This window comes from Neltuma alba, unplaced genomic scaffold, assembly GCF_004799145.2.
Source record: "Neltuma alba isolate B1F8T4 unplaced genomic scaffold, ASM479914v2 tig00012313_pilon, whole genome shotgun sequence".
Lineage (NCBI taxonomy): Eukaryota > Viridiplantae > Streptophyta > Magnoliopsida > Fabales > Fabaceae > Neltuma > Neltuma alba.
This window is the reverse complement of record NW_021636824.1, coordinates 1-20,447: the sequence shown is the minus strand read 5'-3', so window position 1 is coordinate 20,447 and position 20,447 is coordinate 1. Positions and strand designations below refer to the sequence as shown.

The window sequence follows — 20,447 nt, the reverse complement described above, 5'->3', positions numbered from 1 at the left end:
TAGATAATAATTATAAAAATTATGAAAGATTGTACTAATTCTTTCCAATATTGGATAAATGAAAAAATTCAAATGGAACCTAATAAAATAGTGGGAAAAGATTGAAAGAATAAAAAAGTTGCATGAACCCTTAGAGAATTCTCAATGTTTGCAATTCTGTGTAAATTTTATTTATAATAAAATCCCTTAATCGATGCTGGGGTTTTAGTACACAAGCAAATCAAATTGTCATGCTGCAATAATATTTGTTCTATATATATATATATATATATATATTAAAATCTTTGAAAGAGCCATACCTTGTTTGCCCAAGGAAGTAATATTAATGGGCTGGTAATAATGTGGAAAGAAGGAAGAGGTGGAGTATCTCATGAAACATCCATCAGCATAAGCCCTACCATCCGACTTGGGAAGACAAGTGGCCATAATATTGTCATATCCAGTGTTCAAGCAATTGAAACAGCCGTTTGGAGTGACAGTTTCAATACATTGAGCAAAGCCATAAACAGTTGTACCATTATTATCAGGCAATTCTATCTTTGTGGCTGCAAAAAACCCTTGCTTTTTGGGTGTTGTTGTTTGCAGATTCTTCAGCAGTTGTTGCACAAGTGAGGTAAATAATGTAATGGATTCTCCTACAGTTTGATTTCCACATGATACGGCATTGAAATCCTCCGTTGTCTTCCAAAAGAAGGCATTGGTCTCGTACCTCAATTAACAAAATGTATGCCATATAAATTTTCCAAGATTAGTAAGGGTTTATCTCATTTACATATCAAACTTATAAGATGATATTTTGTAAATGGATTGGGGGTGTGTTTGAATCAACTTTTGGAGAATAAGTCATAATTTTAACCAAAAGAAAAAAACTTTAGATCAAGTTTTTTATATTCATTATGTCATGGCTATGCGTTTTATTTTTAAAATATTATCATTTAATTAAAAAACAGGATACATTGTTATATATAATTGAAGACCTTGACATAAAAAATATGAGAAACTTAATATAGCTCCAGAAGAGACCTAAAATCACAAATCATATAAATTAAGCTGTTTATATACGATTAGTTCTATGAATAAGCACCAAGAGCTAGATAGGTGGCTACACTGATTGAAGGCTGCATTATTCTTTCAGCTATTTAAGTGGACTGTGGATTCAGAGAATGTAAGGAATTTTCTTTAATCTTTTAGTGGATCAGTTTAACTAATGTCCCTTCTCATGGGTACCAACCTTATGTATGTAGATATTATGGGAGAATCTCACTCTAGTCATTTCTAAATGACTAGGATCGAAGGTAGGGGTAGATTTATTACAATAAAGCTGTGAATTCTAATAAGTTGGTTTGTAATTGGGGTTGATCAATTGACGAGTATATAAAAAAGTTTTTTTTTGGGCTCAAAACAACTTTTAATTTTATTATTATTTTAATGCAATTAAAATTTTGCTAATTAAAACAATTTTCTTATATAAGAAAATTTTCATGAAATCAAAATTTGGAAATTATTTATCATCAACTATAAATATTTATTTATCTTTGCATGCTGTCAGTGTTAACTTTAGTATTACACCTTCAACAAAAAATATATCTAAGTTATAATACAAGATTTAGTTTCTAATTCAATTTCAACTACAAATTAAATACTATACTAAAAATGGGAAGTAATAACTAAAATTTATTTTCTTTATTTTCTCTACTATTTAATTAGCATATATCAATGTAAACCACACAAACCACTCCCTCGGTTATCAAAATGAATAAATATCTTATCTATATGACTATATCCACCCCCCCCCCAAAAAAAAAAACCATCTCCACATAGGAAGGTCAAACTGGAGCTTAATTTCTATTCAAAATAGGAAGGTCAAACTGGAGCTTCATTTGCGGACGACTTGTACCTGAGGAAGCAGCCATCGAAGACAACGCCGGCACCTTGTGCCGCCGGAGGACACTTACGGACTTGCCGGGCTGCGACGTCGAAGCAGGCGACACAGTCGGGAATGGAGATATAGTTTCTACACTGAAAAAGTGTGGAAACAGGGTTTTCTGCGTTGGCTTTCCTTGCCGTCGCCAAGTACTTGTTCTCAGAGACGATATTCTCTTTGATCTCTCGAAACGTTGCGTTTACGTTTTCGTGGAAGATGGATAAGTTGGGCAAGACGTCTTGGTTGGCAGATGGTGTGCAGCGGGTGTATATAAGAGTGGTCTGTGGATCCGAAACGACGCCGTCAAGTATCCACCATGACCAGAATATGGAGATTACAGAAAGGAAAATAGGTTGAAGAAGCATGTTTTATGTCTATATGCGTGTGTGTAGAGGTTGGCTGCAGGTGGACAGAATAATGAAGAGGAAGAAGGAAAGAGAGGTCAAGTTGGATCTGGCGATGTATGAACTATATGAGAGATTAGAGATTGGTGTTTGAAGAGGAGAATGATATCACAGAATTAATGAGGAAGAAGAAACTGATACATTTAAGGGAAATCGAAGATAGCCATGTGGCTTAAGATCAGAGGCATCTGATCAGCTGTTTCAACACATTTGGTCATCGTTTTCTTTCCCTCAGTTTCCTCCTATTTCGTAAAATCATCCGTAACGTGGGGTTATTGTACACAGTAAATTATACAGTTTCCCCCTCACTTTAATTTGATTTTGATGTCTGATCTTTTAACACCCACACACACATATAGTGATAAAGGATGGTGATTGATCAGTGGGCGTCGTCGCTGGTCCCAATGGGGCAAATGGTGACCATTCCAAAGGAAAGAACAAGGGAAGAAACCAAGTTTCACCGCCTCTCCCCAAAATGTGTTGACGGTGTGTTCCCATGGCTTGTGCAGTAATATACGAATTTTGGAGTCAATTGAAAAATGAAGTCATCACGTGATACTGGGGTCCGTCGTCATAATGTGGGCCGGGGTTGACGTCGGGCCCCTGGAAGGATACTGTATCCCTTTTTTTTGGGGCCGACGAGGATATTGGATTTTTTTTTCAAAGCATAAATAATTCTCTTTGAAGCATTGTCAGGAATTAAATATAGGTATTTTTTCTAGTGGGGATTTGAATATTAAAAATATTACTTCTTTTTTATTAATGAAGAGTGAAATATTAATATATAACAAAATATTTTACTTATCTATTTTATTAATTCAACTAAATAATTAGTTATCACTTTCTTAAAATGAGCTAATAAAAAGAATTTTCGGCACTCAACCTTTATATTCTCAGTTGATATTCTCTGACATCTATCAGATTTCCATTTTCACTCTTAACGTGACCATCAAGACAAAAACAAGCATGTAAATTCACTAAAATGGTCATAGTAGAAAACTTGAAAAAAAAAATCCAAAAAGTGATTGTTGAATTTTAAAATTTTAAATCAATATTAGTTACTACACTCGTAAAAAAAATAACTACATTTGAAAAGTAAATAATAATACATTTTTGTAGTAATTCCTAATTTGAAATTTTAAAATTCAACCGTTGTTTTTTTGGGATTTTTCCAAACTTTAACTTCATTAATTAAAAATGAAATTAAATTGGAATTTTGGTATCACTTTTAAAATTTAAAGAACAATGAAAGATTAATATATGATTCGCTAAAAATTGTACATTGTAATTCACACATGTTAGAATAGGGAATGAAGGGCATTCATTTTCTATTTTCTCCTCCTTTCATGTTATTGCTTTTTCCACTTTTTGATTCAAAACTCGAAGTCACTCATAATTACACATCCCTGAAAAATCCTGTTACTATGCTGACGGTATAGAACTCAGGGCGTTGGACGTAGAGGAAGAGAAAGTGGTAGAGGTTTCTCCATGCGCTTTTAGTTAGTTTCAATCAAGATAGGCATAGTTGGTCTTGTGTTCTCTAATAAGCCCTTGTTTTGCAACAAAACAACAACTTCAGACATTGTTGGCCTTATTGTAGGAGACGCTTGAGTGCAGAGCAAACCAATTTCTATGATTTTCTTCACTTCTTCTGCATCATACTCGTTAGAGTCTAAGGCACTATCCACCGACTCTAAGTGCATGCCTCTCTGATATAGTTTCCACGCCTAATAAGTGGGATTCAGATGAAATGCAAAGATATCGGGTTAGAAAAGGCAATGTGAAACCTATGTTACTTGTTGTAAGAAAAAGGTAATATAAAACTTAGGACGCTGAATGCATTATAAATTAAAGTGCTGAATGTTATTGTAAAAAAGATAAAATTAGGGTGCTAGATGAAACTTCAAAAAAAAACATCAAGGTGTTGAATTACTAAAAAAATAAAATCATCGGTAAAATTGTACCATTTAAAAGATCAAAGTGTTGGGTATACATAAGAAATGGTAAAATTGCACATTTACTCTTATTAAAATTGTGCTTTGTCTAAATTTGTGTGTAAAAATATAGTTTAAAGGACATTTTTGCCCTTAAATTAATATTCAAGGGCGTTGAATATTTTAACTTATCAAGTGCAATAATGTTTCCCCTCCATTAAAATTACAAATAGGTACTGCATGAAAAAAATTACTACCAATCAGGTCCCAAAAATTACAATAAATCGAAATTTTTTGGGACTCACTTGGTATTCATTTTTTGTAGGGTATGTATTTGTAATTTTACAAAAATTACAAAGAATAATTTGGAAGTAAAAAATTAACTCTAAAAATAATTGCCCATGTAAATTGATATACAAATTTTGTTACCTTCTGAAGGAGGAATTCGCCCTCTGCATCACCATCAACTCTTAATTCTTCACTTTTTCTAACACTTATAATTTCCAAAACTACAACGCCATAGCTATATATATCAACTTTCTCTGATAATTGGCTATGTATTACATACTCAGATGCAGCATAACCTTTGAGAAATGCATAACATTTTTAAATTGATCAAAATAATGGCTCAAACACAAACATGTTAGCAATATCTGAAATATATATATATATATATATGCAACAGAAAGAATTGCAACAAATTTTCATGCTATATACATGGAAGAAAAATAATCGATTAAACTATTTATAGGTGTTAGAGGGTGTTCTATAGACTAATATATATATTGTTTCAATAATTCTTTCGGTGACTTCCAGCTCTGATTCCTGTATATATAATACAAGGTATAAAATGCAAGCATTACAACTTACAATGTTCCTGCAAAATTTGCGTTGAGATGAGATTTGCCCTCTGATAAAAACCTTGCCAATCCAAAATCGGCAATTCTAGGTTGCATGTCATCATCTAGGAGGATGTTGTTAGTTTTTATGTCTCTATGTATGATACAAATATGAAATTCCTCGTGTAGATAAGCTAATCTCCTTGCTGTTCCTAAAATTATATCATATCGTTGTTTCCAGCTGAGAGGACCTTTCTTTTTACCTGGTACAAGTTTAAATTAAAAATAATAATAAAACACAATTACAATAATAAATATTTCATCATTCAATGTGATTTATTATAATAATATTTATTATAACCATATTTATTGAATATAAATATATTTAAAAAGTTCACATATACTCACACATATATTTATTATAATAATATTTATTAAATATAAAAATATAATATATTTATTTTTTTGTTATAACCGAAATTTTTTTTTTACTAACCAAACCGAACATCAAAACTGAATTGTTAAAAAAAATAAAAACCAAATATATAACCAAAAACCGAAATAACTGAACCAAAAAATCGAAATTGAATTTGGTTTGGTTCAGTTTAGTTTTCAGTTACGGTTCGGTTTTGCTTACTCCTAGATAATAGAAGGGTTGAGCTCCACCGAACGAGTCTTTGGACATCTATTCGTATGGCCACTATTACAGGGAATTGGCCATGGCAGTGTTGATGCATGCAGCGTGAAGATGAATTTTCCTCTTATTACATTTTGTTATATGGGTCCATATTTTGTATGATGATATTTAAAGCTTTCAATTTGATATTTTTAAATAATAAATTTATTTTTTTTTTAAAATGTGCTGACAATTGGAAAATAATCTTTTTATTTTTAGATTGCACCCTTCTTTTTGCCAACTGAATTGTACACTCATTAAAATAATAAGACAATAAAATCAAAATAATAAAATTAAATTAAATGTGAATCATACAAATTCAATGTGAGTGGTGGAGATTTCAGGATGAGCACTAGCCGTTCATGAGCACAAAATGCAAATTTCTCTTTTGTGGCTGTTCGGTGTTTTATGCTTGGACTGTGAAAGCGTTGTCGTTTTCAGGTCAAAGGAAAAGAAAGCGCGTCCAATTATCCAAGCATTTGCCTGGTCAGAGGGAAGACGCGTTCTTTTGTAGTTTCGTTATCGACGTGGCACATTATTATCCTTCCGATCAATCTTGCGGTGCTCTTTGGTTACACTCACTTAAATACTATATGGATATAGCTGAGTCAATTGACTGGCTCGGTTTCGATAAGGTGCGGTCCGTACATAGGAAAATATATACTTTTTTTGAGAAAATTGCTATAAAAAAATCTATTGAAATATTTATTACCTAAAGGTATCTAAAATTTGTAACACTATTTTCTCAAAAATCCCCATTAAAATATTTATAGCTTAAAAGTATTTAAAATATTTATATATGCAGGCGTAACTCAATATGAAACATATTTTCAGTTATATATGTGCAAAAAGGTCTTTCATTCTGTCTATAAAATAGAATGTGTGTAACTTATGTCTAATGTGTGTAGCTTTTTTTAAAGTGTGTGCAACGTATCTTGTAAAAAATAATTATGCAAAAAAGGAATGATATTTGAAAAGACGAAGTCAACTTGCACTACTGCAGAATGTAATGATACAGAATTGAATTTATTTTGAATTTTATGAAGTGTCCTGGTCAGTAGGCACTAGGCAGCATAGAGATATTGAGAGTTAAAAAAGTTTTTTTCAAAAAAAAAAAAAAGAAGGAGATGAAATTATCCCTTTTTCTTCCTTAAATTATATTCATAGATGCACTTTCTTTAACTTACATGATTAGAGAGTTTGACTCCTGGATGTCTTAACAAGTAGTATTTATTTGAATCATGGGTACTTCCTTCTTTTAATCTGTTAAACATATTTTATTGGACGCTAAATTTTCATTCGTTTAATTAATCTTTTTCTTCACTTTTTAGTAAGGCTTAAACGTTAAATTAAAAGACGAGGGTGTGGGAGGAAGTTAGTTAGATCGAAGTACAATTTTTCGGAAACTTTGAAGTTATTATTTATTTTGTGCATTGCATTTGCATCACGAGTAAAAGATACTTTGCCTGAGATGCATGTTGAAATGGTAACATTTAAACCCCTTCAATGCACCTAAAATAAAAGGCCGTAAATAAATTAAAATTAGTCATTATATAAAATAAAAGGAGAATTTCAATTATTAAGTCTTTTTTAAGGGACTTAGTTCAGTTGGATACTTGAATTAGGGAAATTTCTTTTTAAGTACGTACCAAGGAACTTTGATAATACAGCTCATGAACTCGTGCTAACGTAGGCTTACACATTTTGCACCTAGTAGTTGGATTGAAATGCTAGAAGCTTCCGATTACTCCATATTCAACAACTATACTCCACCATTGGTAATTAATTCTATGTCATCCGTATCGTACTCCACATTCTGGAAAGGTAAAATTATCATGCTGATCATATTACATAATTCAAGGCATTACTAGCATTGGATTTAAAAAAAATAGCATAGATAGAAACATACTTCTTCGATTCTAAATGTAAGTCAATTTTAACTAATTTATGCATACAAAAAGAAGCATTAAAGTTAATATAATTTTCAATATTATTATTAACTACACTAAATTCCACTATATCACATTAATTTTTACCTTCTTTTACCATATCTACATCATGGTCTCCATTACAAGGCATAAATGAAAAATATATAATGCTCCAACAATCTTATAAAGTGACTAATAAAAGGGAACAAAAAAAAAAGGTTTAAAAAATGCCTCGTGTGTGTGTGTGTGTGTGGGTGGGTGATTAAAGGAAGTATTTCCATATACCTTTAATTAGTTTCAATCAAGATAGGCATAGTGGGCTTCCTATTCTCTAACAAATCCTTGTTTTGGAGCAAAACAACTACTTCAGACATCATTGGCCTTCCTTCTGTAGATGCTTGAGTGCAAAGCAAACCAATCTCTATCATTTTCTTCACTTCTTCTTCATCATAGTCAAAAGGGCTTAAGGTTTTGTCCACCAACTCTAGGTGCATATCTCTCTCATATAATTTCCAAGCCTAACAATAATTGACAATTAAAGTTAAATGAAATAAGATGGGGTACAACAGGTAGAGCAAAGTAGAGGTTAATGTTTTCTCAAATATTTATTTTTAATTCTCAAAGAAGGAACTAATAGCTTTACCAGAAAGAGTTAAACTAAGTTTGTTAAAGAATTCTTGAATCTAAATTTTCTTTTAAAAAAAATTGCATTTTAGAAAATTTCTAGAATTTTTCTTACCATTTGAAGGAGGAATTGACCCTCATCATCACCATCGATGGTTAATTCTTTACTTTGTCGACCACTAATGATTTCTAAGACTACAACACCATAACTATAGATATCAACTTTCTCTGATAATTGGCCATGAATAAGATATTCAGGTGCTGTGTATCCTCTGACAAATGCACAATATTAAATTACAATTATTACAACATTGTCTAAAACACATACACGCAAGTATTAAGAAACCATTTATATGAGCAATCGCTTTTCAAGTATTAGGAAACCATGAGAGTATGAAATGGAGATATGCAACATAAAAGGAATGGAGCATGTCCCACATCAATACAAATGATTTCTTGAAGCATTCATGTTATATGAAAGAAATAAAAAATAAAAATGTTAAAACTATTTAGAGGAGTGATAGGAGTGCTGCATTGACTTGTACATAGATTTTATCTTCAATAATTTATATACAGTAGTAGAGGTTTAGAAAAGTAAACAAATATTATGTTGACTTACAATGTTCCTGCAAATTTTGTGCTGAGATGAGATTTGTCCTCAGGCAAAAGCCTCGCCAATCCAAAATCAGCAATTTTAGGCTGTAAATTATCATCTAAAAGGATGTTGTTAGTCTTTATATCTCTATGTATGATACGAACATGAAACTCCTCATGTAGATAAGCCAACCCTTTTGCTGTTCCTAAAATTATGTTACACCTTTGCTTCCAGTTGAGAGAACCCTTCCCTTTACCTATTTTCCAAATTTACAAAAATTAATTTGAAGGGAATGATTAAAGAGTAGGGGCTTACATAAAAGTCATCCTCTGTTTCAACTCCAAATAGATCTAGAAGATTACCAAGTCCTTCAATAAGATTATGACGTGAGTAACTTTTCTTAAGGGCGTCAATGATATGTGGTTAAGTAAAAAAAAAAAAAATAATATTCCACCTCAAAAAGTTATGAATAATTATAATAACTACTACTTGAAAACCAAGACTTCATTATTGTGCGTTGATAGGAACTTACCAAATAGGTGCCTGTCAAGACTATTATTTTTCATATATTCATAAACAAGAATTCTGTTTTGTCCTTCACTGCAACATCCTAGAAGTCGAACAAGATTTAGATGATGAACATTACTTATCAACTTCACTTCACTCTCAAACTCTTCCTCCATCCTTGTGAATTGGCGAAAATTTAATTTCTTGACTGCAACTACTTTCCCACCTTCCAGAGTACCCTAGTAAAGACAAAATGATATAAGAATTTTGATCATAAAAGTGTTTGTGTGAATATGTAAATATGCTAAAAATCAAAGTTACCTTGTATACAACACCAAACCCTCCTTCTCCCAGTTTATTTTCTTCCCTAAAATTCTTGGTTGCCAACTTCAAATCCTTATAACTGTAAGAAATCAGGCCTTTCGACATAGTTGCAATAGTGATGCCCCCTATTGATAAGAAGAACACTTGTCAAAGTATCTTCATAAACTGAAATAACCAATTAGGGATCCATCCCTTCATAGAGATGAAAGTATGTCTACCTCTGTGAATTCTCTTCGAGTATTTTGATCGTCTAATACAGATAAATAATATCATGAGGATCATAACAAGAGTAAATCCTCCAACAACTCCCCCGATGACGGCCCCCTTTTTACTTGAACCTACAAGACAAGACTAGATAACTCGTTTTCAAATAAGTCATAATTTTTGCATATTAAATGTTCCTCTAAAAAGTACAAAGAAATAACACATATCAATAACGTTTTATCGGTAAAAAAAGAACATATGTCAATATCAATATTGGCACTTATATCGTTTTCGATGAGAAACAGGTAGTTTAAAAGATAAATGTTCACAACTAGATATCTTCACGATGAGCACAATAGATAATAATTATAAAAATTATGAAAGATTGTACTAAATTTTTCCAATATTGGATAAATGAAAAAATTCAAATGGAACCTAATAAAATAGTGGGAAAAGATTGAAAGAATAAAAAAGTTGCATGAACCCTTAGAGAATTCTCAATGTTTGCAATTCTGTGTAAATTTATTTATAATAAAATCCCTTAATCGATGCTGGGGTTTTAGTACACAAGCAAATCAAATTGTCATGCTGCAATAATATTATTTATATATATATATTAAAATCTTTCAAAGAGCCATACCTTGTTTGCCCAAGGAAGTAATATCAATGGGCTGGTAATAATGTGGAAAGAAGGAAGAGGTGGAGTATCTCATGAAACATCCATCAGCATAAGCCCTACCATCCGAATTGGGAAGACAAGTGGCCATAATATTGTCATATCCAGTGTTCAAGCAATTGAAACAGCCGTTTGGAGTGACAGTTTCAATACATTGAGCAAAGCCATAAACAGTTGTACCATTATTATCAGGCAATTCTATCTTTGTGGCTGCAAAAAACCCTTGCTTTTGGGTGTTGTTGTTTGCAGATTCTTCAGCAGTTGTTGCACAAGTGAGGGTAAATAATGTAATGGATTCTCCTACAGTTTGATTTCCACATGATACGGCAGTGAAATCCTCCGTTGTCTTCCAAAAGAAGGCATTGGTCTCGTACCTCAATTAACAAAATGTATAACGTAACATATCAATTTTCCAGGATTAGTAAGGGTTTATCTTATTTACATGCCAAACTAATAGGATGATATTTTCTAAATGGATTGGGGGTGTGCTTGAATCAACTTTTGGAGAATAAGTCATAATTTTAACCAAAAGAAAAAACTTTAGAACAAGTTTTTAATATTCATTATGCCATGGCTATGTGTTTTATTTTTGAAATATTAACATTCAATTCAAAAACAGGACACATATTGTTATATATAATTAAAGACCTTGACATAAGAAATATGAGCAACTTAATATACATATTGTCTCTAACAAATGTTCCAGAAGAGACCTAAAATCACAAATCATATAAATTAAGTTTTTTTATATACCAGGTAGATCAGGCCTGGTTAAGAGACCTACGATTAGTTCTATGAATGAGCACCAAGGTCTAGATAGGTGGCCACAATGATTGAAGGCTGCATTATTTTTTCAGCTATTTATGTGGACTGTGGATTCAGAGAATGTAAGGAATTTTCTGTAACCTTCTAGTGGATCAGTTTAACTAATGTCCTTTCTCACGGGTATCAACCTTATGTAATGTAGATATTATGGGAGAATCTCACCCTGGTCATTTCTAAATGACTAGGATCAAAGGTAGGGGTAGATTTATTGCAATAAAGTTGTGAATTCTAATAAGATGGTTTGTAATTGGGGTTGATCAATTGACGAGTATATAAAAAAGTGTTTTTTATTTTGGGCTCAAAACAACTTTTAATTTTATTATTATTTTAATGCAATTAAAATTTTGCTAATTAAAACAATTTTAAATTTGGAAATTTCTTATCATCAACTACATTTATTTATCTTTGTATGCTGTCTGTGCTAACTTTAGTATCACACCTTCAACAAAAAATATATCTAAGTTATAATATACTAGTAAGATTTAGTTTCTAATTCAATTTGAACTACAAATTAAATCCTACACTAAAAACGGGGAGTAATAACTAAAATTTATTTTCTTTATTTTCTCTACTATTTAATTAGCATATATCAATGTAAACCACACAAACCACTCCCTCGGTTATCAAAATGAATAAATATCTTATCTATATGATATCCCCCCCCCCAGTAGTAAAAAAAAATCATCTCCACATAGGAAGGTCAAATGGAGCTTAATTTCTATTCAAAATTGGAAGGTCAAACTGGAGCTTCATTTGCGGACGACTTGTACCTGAGGAAGCAGCCATCGAAGACAACGCCGGCACCTTGTGCCGCCGGAGGACACTTACGGACTTGCCGGGCTGCGACGTCGAAGCAGGCGACACAGTCGGGAATGGAGATATAGTTTCTACACTGAAAAAGTGTGGAAACAGGGTTTTCTGCGTTGGCTTTCCTTGCCGTCGCCAAGTACTTGTTCTCAGAGACGATATTCTCTTTGATCTCTCGAAACGTTGCGTTTACGTTTTCATGGAAGATGGATAAGTTGGGCAAGACCACTTGGTTGGCAGATGGTGAGCAGCGGGTGTACATAAGATTGGCCTGTGGATCCGAAACGACGCCGTGAAGTGTCCAACGCGACCAGAATACGAAGGAGATTACAGAAAGGAAAATAGGTTGAAGAAGCATGTTTTATGTCTATATGCGTGTGTGTAGAGGTTGGCTGCAGGTGGACAGAATAATGAAGAGGAAGAAGGAAAGAGAGGTCAAGTTGGATCTGGCGATGTATGAACTATATGAGAGATTAGAGATTGGTGTTTGAAGAGGAGAATGATATCACAGAATTAATGAGGAAGAAGAAACTGATACATTTAAGGGAAATCGAAGATAGCCATGTGGCTTAAGATCAGAGGCATCTGATCAGCTGTTTCAACACATTTGGTCATCGTTTTCTTTCCCTCAGTTTCCTCCTATTTCGTAAAATCATCCGTAACGTGGGGTTATTGTACACAGTAAATTATACAGTTTCCCCCTCACTTTAATTTGATTTTGATGTCTGATCTTTTAACACCCACACACACATATAGTGATAAAGGATGGTGATTGATCAGTGGGCGTCGTCGCTGGTCCCAATGGGGCAAATGGTGACCATTCCAAAGGAAAGGACAAGGGAAGAAACCAAGTTTCACCGCCTCTCACAAAATGTGTTGACGGTGTGTTCCCATGGCTTGTGCAGTAATATACGAATTTTGGAGTCAATTGAAAAATGAAGTCATCACGTGATACTGGGGTCCGTCGTCATAATGTGGGCCGGGGTTGACGTCGGGCCCCTGGAAGGATACTGTATCCCTTTTTTTTTGGGCCAACGAGGATATTGGATTTTTTTTGTCAAAGCATAAATAATTCTCTTTGAAGCATTGTCAGGAATTAAATATAGGTATTTTTCTAGTGGGGATTTGAATATTAAAAATATTACTTCTTTTTTTATTAATGAAGAGTGAAATATTAATATATAACAAAAATATTTTACTTATCTATTTTATTAATTCAACTAAATAATTAGTTATCACTTTCTTAAAATGAGCTAATAAAAAGAATTTTCGGCACTCAACCTTTATATTCTCAGTTGATATTCTATGACATCTATCGGATTTCCATTTTCACTCTTAACGTGACCATCAAGACAAAAACAAGCATGTAAATTCACTAAAATGGTCATATCACGTAGAAAACTTGAAAAAAAAAACTCCAAAAAGTGATTGTTGAATTTTAAAATTTTAAATCAATATTAGTTATTACACTCGTAAAAAAAATAGCTACATTTGAAAAGCAAATGACAATACATTTTTGTAGTAATTCTTAATTTAAAATTTTAAAATTCAACAGTTGTTTTTTTTTGGGATTTTTCCAAACTTTAACTTCATTAATTAAAAATGAAATTAAATTGGAATTTTGGTATCACTTTTAAAATTTAAAGAACAATGAAAGATTAATATATGATTCGCTAAAAATTGTACATTGTAATTCACATATGTTAGAATAGGGAATGAAGGGCATTGATTTTCTATTTTCTCCTCCTTTCATGTTATTGCTTTTTCCACTTTTTGATTCAAAACTCGAAGTCACTCATAATTACACATCCCTGAAAAATCCTGTTACTATGCTGACGGTATAGAACTCAAGGCGTTGGACGTAGAGGAAGAGAAAGTGGTAGAGGTTTCTCCATGTGCTTTTAGTTAGTTTCAATCAAGATAGGCATAGTTGGTCTTATGTTCTCTAATAAGACATTGTTGGCCTTATTGTAGGAGACGCTAGAGTGCAGAGCAAACCAATTTCTATGATTTTCTTCACTTCTTCCACATCATACTCGTTAGGGTCTAAGGCACTATCCACCAACTCTAAGTGCATGCCTCTCTCATATAGTTTCCACGCCTAATAAGTGGGATTCAAATGAAATGCAAAGATATAGGGTTAGAAAAGGCAATGTGAAACTTATGTTACGTGTTGTAAGAAAAAGGTAATATAAAACTTAGGACGCTGAATGCATTATAAGTTAAAGTGCTGAATGTTATTGTAAAAAGATAAAATTAGGTGCTAGATGAAACTTAAAAAAATAACATCAAGGTGTTGAATTACTAAAAAAATAAAATCATCGGTAAAATTGCACCATTTAAAAGATCAAAGTGTTGGGTATACATAAGAAATGGTAAAATTGCACATTTACTCTTATTAAAATTGTGCTTTGTCTAAATTTGTGTGTAAAAATATAGTTTAAAGGACATTTTTGCCCTTAAATTAATATTCAAGGGCGTTGAATATTTTAACTTATCAAGAGCAATAATGTTTCCCTTCCATTAAAATTACAAATAGGTACTGCATGAAAAAAATTACTACCAATCAGGTCCCAAAAATTACAATAAATCGAAATTTTTTGGGACTCACTTGGTATTCATTTTTTGTAGGGTATGTATTTGTAATTTTACAAAAATTACAAACAATAATTTGGAAGTAAAAAATTAACTCTAAAAATAATTGCCCATGTAAATTGATATACAAATTTTGTTACCTTCTGAAGAGGAATTCGCCCTCTGCATCACCATCAACTCTTAATTCTTCACTTTTTCTACCACTTATAATTTCCAAAACTACAACACCATAGCTATATATATCAACTTTCTCTGATAATTGGCCATGTATTACATACTCAGGTGCTGTATAACCTCTGACAAATGCATAACATTTTTAAATTGATCAAAATAATGGCTCAAACACAAACATGTTAGCAATATCTGAAATATATATATATGCAACAGAAAGAATTGCAACACATTTTCATGCTATATACATGGAAGAAAAATAATCGATTAAACTATTTATAGGTGTTAGAGGAGTGTTCTATAGACTAATATATATATTGTTTCAATAATTCTTTCGGTGACCTCCAGCTCTGATTCCTGTATATATAATACAAGGTATAAAATGCAAGCATTACAACTTACAATCTGCAAAATTTGTGCCGAGATGAGATTTGCCCTCTGATAAAAACTTTGCCAATCCAAAATCGGCAATTCTAGGTTACATGTCACCATCTAGGAGGATGTTGTTAGTTTTTATGTCTCTATGTATGATACAAATATGAAATTCTTCATGTAGATAAGCTAATCCTCTTGCTGTTCCTAAAATTATATCATATCGTTGTTTCCAGCTGAGAGAACCTTTCTTTTTACCTGGTACAAGTTTAAATTAAAAATAATAATAAAACACAATTACAACTATTAATTAATAAATATTTAATCATTCAATCTGATTTATTATAACCATATTTATTGAATATAAATATATTTAAAAAGTTCACATATACTCACACATATATTTATTATAATAATATTTATTAAATATAAAAATATGATATATTTATTTCTGTTTTTCGGTTATAACTCAAAATTTTTTTCTACTACCAAACTGAATATCGAAATTGAATTGTTAAAAAAATAAAAATCAAATATATAACCAAAAACCGAAATAACTGAATCAAAAAATCAAAATTGAATTCAGTTCGGTTCAGTTTGGTTTCAGTTACAGTTTGATTTTACTTATCCCTAGGTAATAGAAAGGTTGAGCTCACCGAACCAGTCTTTGGACATCTATTCGTATGGCCACTATTACAGGGAATTGGCCATGGCAGTGTTGATGCATGCAGTGTGAAGATGAATTTTCCTCTTATTATATTTTTTTATACGGGTCCATATTTTGTATGATGATATTTAAAGCTTTAAATTTGATATTTTTAAATAATAAATTTATTTTTTTGAAAATGTGCTGACAATTGGAAAATAGTCTTTTTATTTTTAGATTGCACACTTCTTTTTGCCAACTGAATTGTACACTCATTAAAATAATAAAACAATAAAATCAAAATAATAAAATTAAATTAAATGTGAATCATACAAATTCAATGTGAGTGGTGGAGATTTCAGGATGAGCACTAGCCGTTCATGAGCACAGAATGCAAGTTTCTGTTTTGGGCTGTTCGGTGTTTTATGCTTGGACTGTGAAAGCGTTGTCGTTTTCAGGTCAAAGAAAAGAAAGCGGTCCAATTATCCAAGCATTTGCCGGGTCAGAGGGGAGACGCGTTCTTTTGTAGTTTCGTTATCGACGTGGCACATTATTGTCCTTCCGATCAATCTTGTGGTGCTCTTTTGTTACACTCACTTGAATACTATTTGGATATAACTGAGTCAATTGACTGGATCGGTTTCGATAAGGTGTGGTCCGTACATAGGAAAATATATACTTTTTTTGTGGAGAAAATTGCTAAAAAAAATATATTGAAATATTTATTACCTAACGGTATCTAAAATTTGTAACACTATTTTCTCTAAAATCCCCATTAAAATATTTATAGCTTAAAAGTATTTAAAATATTTATATATGCAGGCGTAACTCATTATGAAACATATTTTCAGTTATATATGTGCAAAGGTCTTTCATTCTGTCTATAAAATAGAATGTGTGTAACTTATCTCTAATGTGTGTAGCTTTTTTTAAATGTGTGCAACTTATCTTGTAAAAAATAATTATGCAAAAAAGGAATGATATTTGAAAAGACGAAGTCAACTTCCACTACCGCAAAATGTAATGATAGAGAATTGGATTTATTTTGAATTTTATGAAGTGTCGTGGTCAGTATTCACTAGGCAACAGAGATATTGAGAGTTAAAAAAGTTTTTTTTTCAAAAAAAAAAAGATGATGAAATTATCCCTTTTTCTTCCTTAAATTATATTCATAGATGCACTTTCTTTAACTTACATGATTAGAGAGTTTGACTCCTGGATGTCTTAACAAGTAGTATTTATTTGAATCATGGGTACTTCCTTCTTTTAATCTGTTAAACATATTTTATTGGACGCTAAATTTTCATTCATTTAATTAATCTTTTTCTTCACTTTTTAGTAAGGCTTAAACGTTAAATTAAAAGACGAGGGTGTGGGAGGAAGTTAGTTAGATCGACGTACAATTTTTCGGAAACTTTGAAGTTATTATTTATTTTGTGCATTGCATTTGCATCACGAGTAAAAGATACTTTGCCTGAGATGCATGTTGAAATGGTAACATTTAAACCCCCTCAATGCACCTAAAATAAAAGGCCGTAAATAAATTAAAATTAGTCATTATTAAAATAAAAGGAGAATTTCAATTATTAAGTCTTTTTTAAGGGACTTAGTTCAGTTGGATACTTGAATTAGGGAAATATCTTTTAAGTACTTACCAAGGAACTTTGATAATACAGCTCATGAACTCGTGCTAATGTAGGCTTACACATTTTGCACCCAGTAGTTGGATTGAAATCCCAGAAGCTTCCCATTACTCCATATTCAACAACTATACTCCACCAATGGTAATTAATTCTATGTCATCCATATCGTACTCCACATTCTTGAAAGGTAAAATTATCATGCTTATCATATTACATAATTCAAGGCACTACTAGTATTGGATTTAAAAAAATAGTATAGATAGAAATATACTTCTTCGATTCTAAATGTAAGTCAATTTTACCTAATTTATGCATACAAAAAGAAGCATTAAAATTGCCATAAATTAATATAATTTTCAATATTATTATTAACTACACTAAATTCCACTATATCATATTAATTTTTACCTTCTTTTACTATATCTACATCATGATCTCCATTACAAGGCATAAATGAAAAATATATAATGCTCCAACAATCTTATAAAGTGACTAATAAAAGGGAACAAAAAAAAAGGTTTAAAAAATGCCTCGTGCGTGTGTGTGTGTGTGTGTGTGTGTGTGTGTGTGTGTGATTAGAGGAAGTATTTCCATATACCTTTAATTAGTTTCAATCAAGATAGGCATAGTGGGCTTCCTATTCTCTAACAAATCCTTGTTTTGGAGCAAAACAACTACTTTAGACATCATTGGCCTTCCTTCTGTAGATGCTTGCGTGCAAACCAAACCAATCCCTATCATTTTCTTCACTTCGTCTTCATCATAGTCAAAAGGGCTTAAGGTTTTGTCCACCAACTCTAGGTGCATATCTCTCTCATATAATTTCCAAGCCTAACAATTGACAATTAAAGTTAAGTGACATAAGATGGGATATAACAGGCAGAGCAGAACAAAGGTTAATATTTTCTCAAATATTTATTTTTAATTCTCAAAGAAGGAACTAATAGCTTTAGCAGAAAGAGTTAAACTAAGTTTGTTAAAGAAGTCTTGAATCTAAATTTTCTATTAAAAAAATTTGCATTTTGGAAAATTTTTAGAATTTTTCTTACCTTTTGAAGAAGGAATTCACCCTCATAATCACCATTGATGGTTAATTCTTTACTTTGTTGACCACTAATGATTTCTAAGACTACAACACCATAACTATAGATATCAGCTTTTTCTGATAATTGGCCATGAATAAGATATTCAGGTGCTGTGTATCCTTGACAAATGCACAATATTAAATTACAACTATTAGAACAATTGTCTAAACCACAAACACGTAAATATTAAGAAAACATTTATATGAGCAATCGTTTTTCAAATATTAAGAAACCATGAGAGTATGAAATGTAGATATGCAACATAAAAGGAATGCAGCATGTACCACATCAATACAAAAGATTTTTTGAACCATTCATGTTATATGAAAAGGAAAAAAAAAATTAAAACTATTTAGAGGAGTGATAGGAGTGTTCCATTGACTTGTACATAGATTTTATCTTCAATAATTTATAAACAATAGTAGAGGTTTAGAAAATTAAACAAATTTTATGTCAACTTACAATGTTTCTGCAAATTTTGTGCTAAGATGAGATTTGTCCTCAGGCAAAAGTCTCGCCAATCCAAAATCAGTAATTTTAGGCTGTAGATTATCATCTAAAAGGATGTTGTTTGTCTTTATATCTCTATGTATCATACAAATATAAACTCCTCATGTAGATAAGCCAACCCTTTTGCTGTTCCTAAAATTATGTTACACCTTTGCTTCCAGTTGAGAGAACCCTTCTCTTTACCTATTTTCCAAATTTAGACAAATTAATTTGAAGGGAATGATTAAAGAGGAGGGGCTTACATAAAAGTCATCCTCTGTTTCAACTGCAGAAAGATCTAGAAGATTACCAAGTCCTTCAATAAGATTATGACGTGACTAATTTTTCTTAAGGGCGTCAATGATACGTGGTTAACTTAAAAAAAAAAAAAATCATATATCCACCTCAAAAAGTTATGAATAATTATAATAACTACTACTTGAAAACCAAGACATCATTATTGTGTGTTGATAGGAACTTACCAAACAGGTACCTGTCAAGACTATTATTTTTCATGTATTCATAAACAAGAATTCTGTTTTGTCCTTCACTGCAACATCATAGAAGTCGAACAAGATTTAGATGATGAGCATTACTTATCAACTTCACTTCACTCTCAAACTCTTCCTCCATCCTTGTGAATTGGCGAAAATTTAATTTCTTGATTGCAACTACCTTTCCCACTTTTCAGAGTACCCTAGTCAAGACAAAATGATGATATAAGAATTTTGATCATGAAAGTGTTTTTCTGAATACGTAAATATGCTGAAAATCAAAGTAAAGTTACCTTGTATACAACACCAAACCCTCCTTCTCCGAGTTTATTTTCTTCTCTAAATTCTTGGTTGCCAACTTCAAATCCTTGTAACTGTAAGTAACTAGGGCGGTTTAACTTGCTTGCTCCAGGTATCTCTCCTGTTCAGGAGAACATTGGTCAATATATTTTTCATTTGTTTTTTAAATAAAACTAGTTAGGAATTGGTCAATATCAATATATATTTGTTTTTAAAATAAAACTAGTTAGGAATGTTCTCATCAGAGAGATGGAAGTCTACATTCTTCATGGAAAAAGTGAAAGCCAATGTATCTCCTTATATTGGCAAATGTATATAATTGCTGGAGACTTTCCAAGTAATTTACCTGTACGAACTCTCTTGGAAATTTTGGTCGTTTGAACCA

General features: G+C 31.8%; 2 protein-coding genes and 1 long non-coding RNA gene across 3 annotated transcripts; all 3 read right to left on the bottom strand.

Moving 5' to 3' along the window:
• Positions 1 to 68: 68 nt before the first annotated feature.
• On the bottom strand, positions 69 to 2,548 carry LOC114725948 (cysteine-rich receptor-like protein kinase 3). The gene is made up of 3 exons (XM_028912506.1): positions 1,898 to 2,548; positions 300 to 709; positions 69 to 79 (listed from the first exon to the last, which is right to left on the bottom strand). The coding sequence occupies exons 1-3, from the start codon at positions 2,287 to 2,289 to the stop codon at positions 69 to 71; spliced, it is 813 nt and encodes a 270-aa protein (XP_028768339.1). The 5' UTR covers positions 2,290 to 2,548.
• Positions 2,549 to 7,749: 5,201 nt separating this feature from the next.
• On the bottom strand, positions 7,750 to 12,875 carry LOC114725950 (cysteine-rich receptor-like protein kinase 2). Its single transcript, XM_028912508.1, has 8 exons — positions 12,231 to 12,875; positions 10,600 to 11,009; positions 9,974 to 10,093; positions 9,753 to 9,880; positions 9,457 to 9,670; positions 8,949 to 9,180; positions 8,445 to 8,601; positions 7,750 to 8,223 (listed from the first exon to the last, which is right to left on the bottom strand). Exons 1-8 carry the CDS (start codon positions 12,623 to 12,625, stop codon positions 7,993 to 7,995), a joined length of 1,887 nt encoding a protein of 628 aa, XP_028768341.1. The 5' UTR covers positions 12,626 to 12,875; the 3' UTR covers positions 7,750 to 7,992.
• Positions 12,876 to 19,249: 6,374 nt separating this feature from the next.
• Positions 19,250 to 19,936, bottom strand: LOC114725947 (uncharacterized). Its single transcript, XR_003738459.1, has 3 exons — positions 19,751 to 19,936; positions 19,409 to 19,472; positions 19,250 to 19,292 (listed from the first exon to the last, which is right to left on the bottom strand). It is a non-coding gene; the product is annotated as an uncharacterized LOC114725947 (long non-coding RNA).
• Between the last annotated feature and the right edge of the window lie 511 nt (positions 19,937 to 20,447).

Bases quoted from the DNA above. Each gene is read 5' to 3' on its own strand.
- LOC114725948 (XM_028912506.1), bottom strand. From the start codon at position 2,289: ATGCTTCTTCAACCTATTTTCCTTTCTGTAATCTCCATATTCTGGTCA. The intron at 710-1,897 runs GTACAAGTCGTC...TTGTTAATTGAG, and splicing joins TTCGATGGCTGCTTCCTCAG to GTACGAGACCAATGCCTTCT.
- LOC114725950 (XM_028912508.1), bottom strand. From the start codon at position 12,625: ATGCTTCTTCAACCTATTTTCCTTTCTGTAATCTCCTTCGTATTCTGG. The intron at 11,010-12,230 runs GTACAAGTCGTC...TTGTTAATTGAG, and splicing joins TTCGATGGCTGCTTCCTCAG to GTACGAGACCAATGCCTTCT. The intron at 9,181-9,456 runs GTAAGTTCCTAT...TTTGGAAAATAG, and splicing joins TCTTGACAGGCACCTATTTG to GTAAAGGGAAGGGTTCTCTC.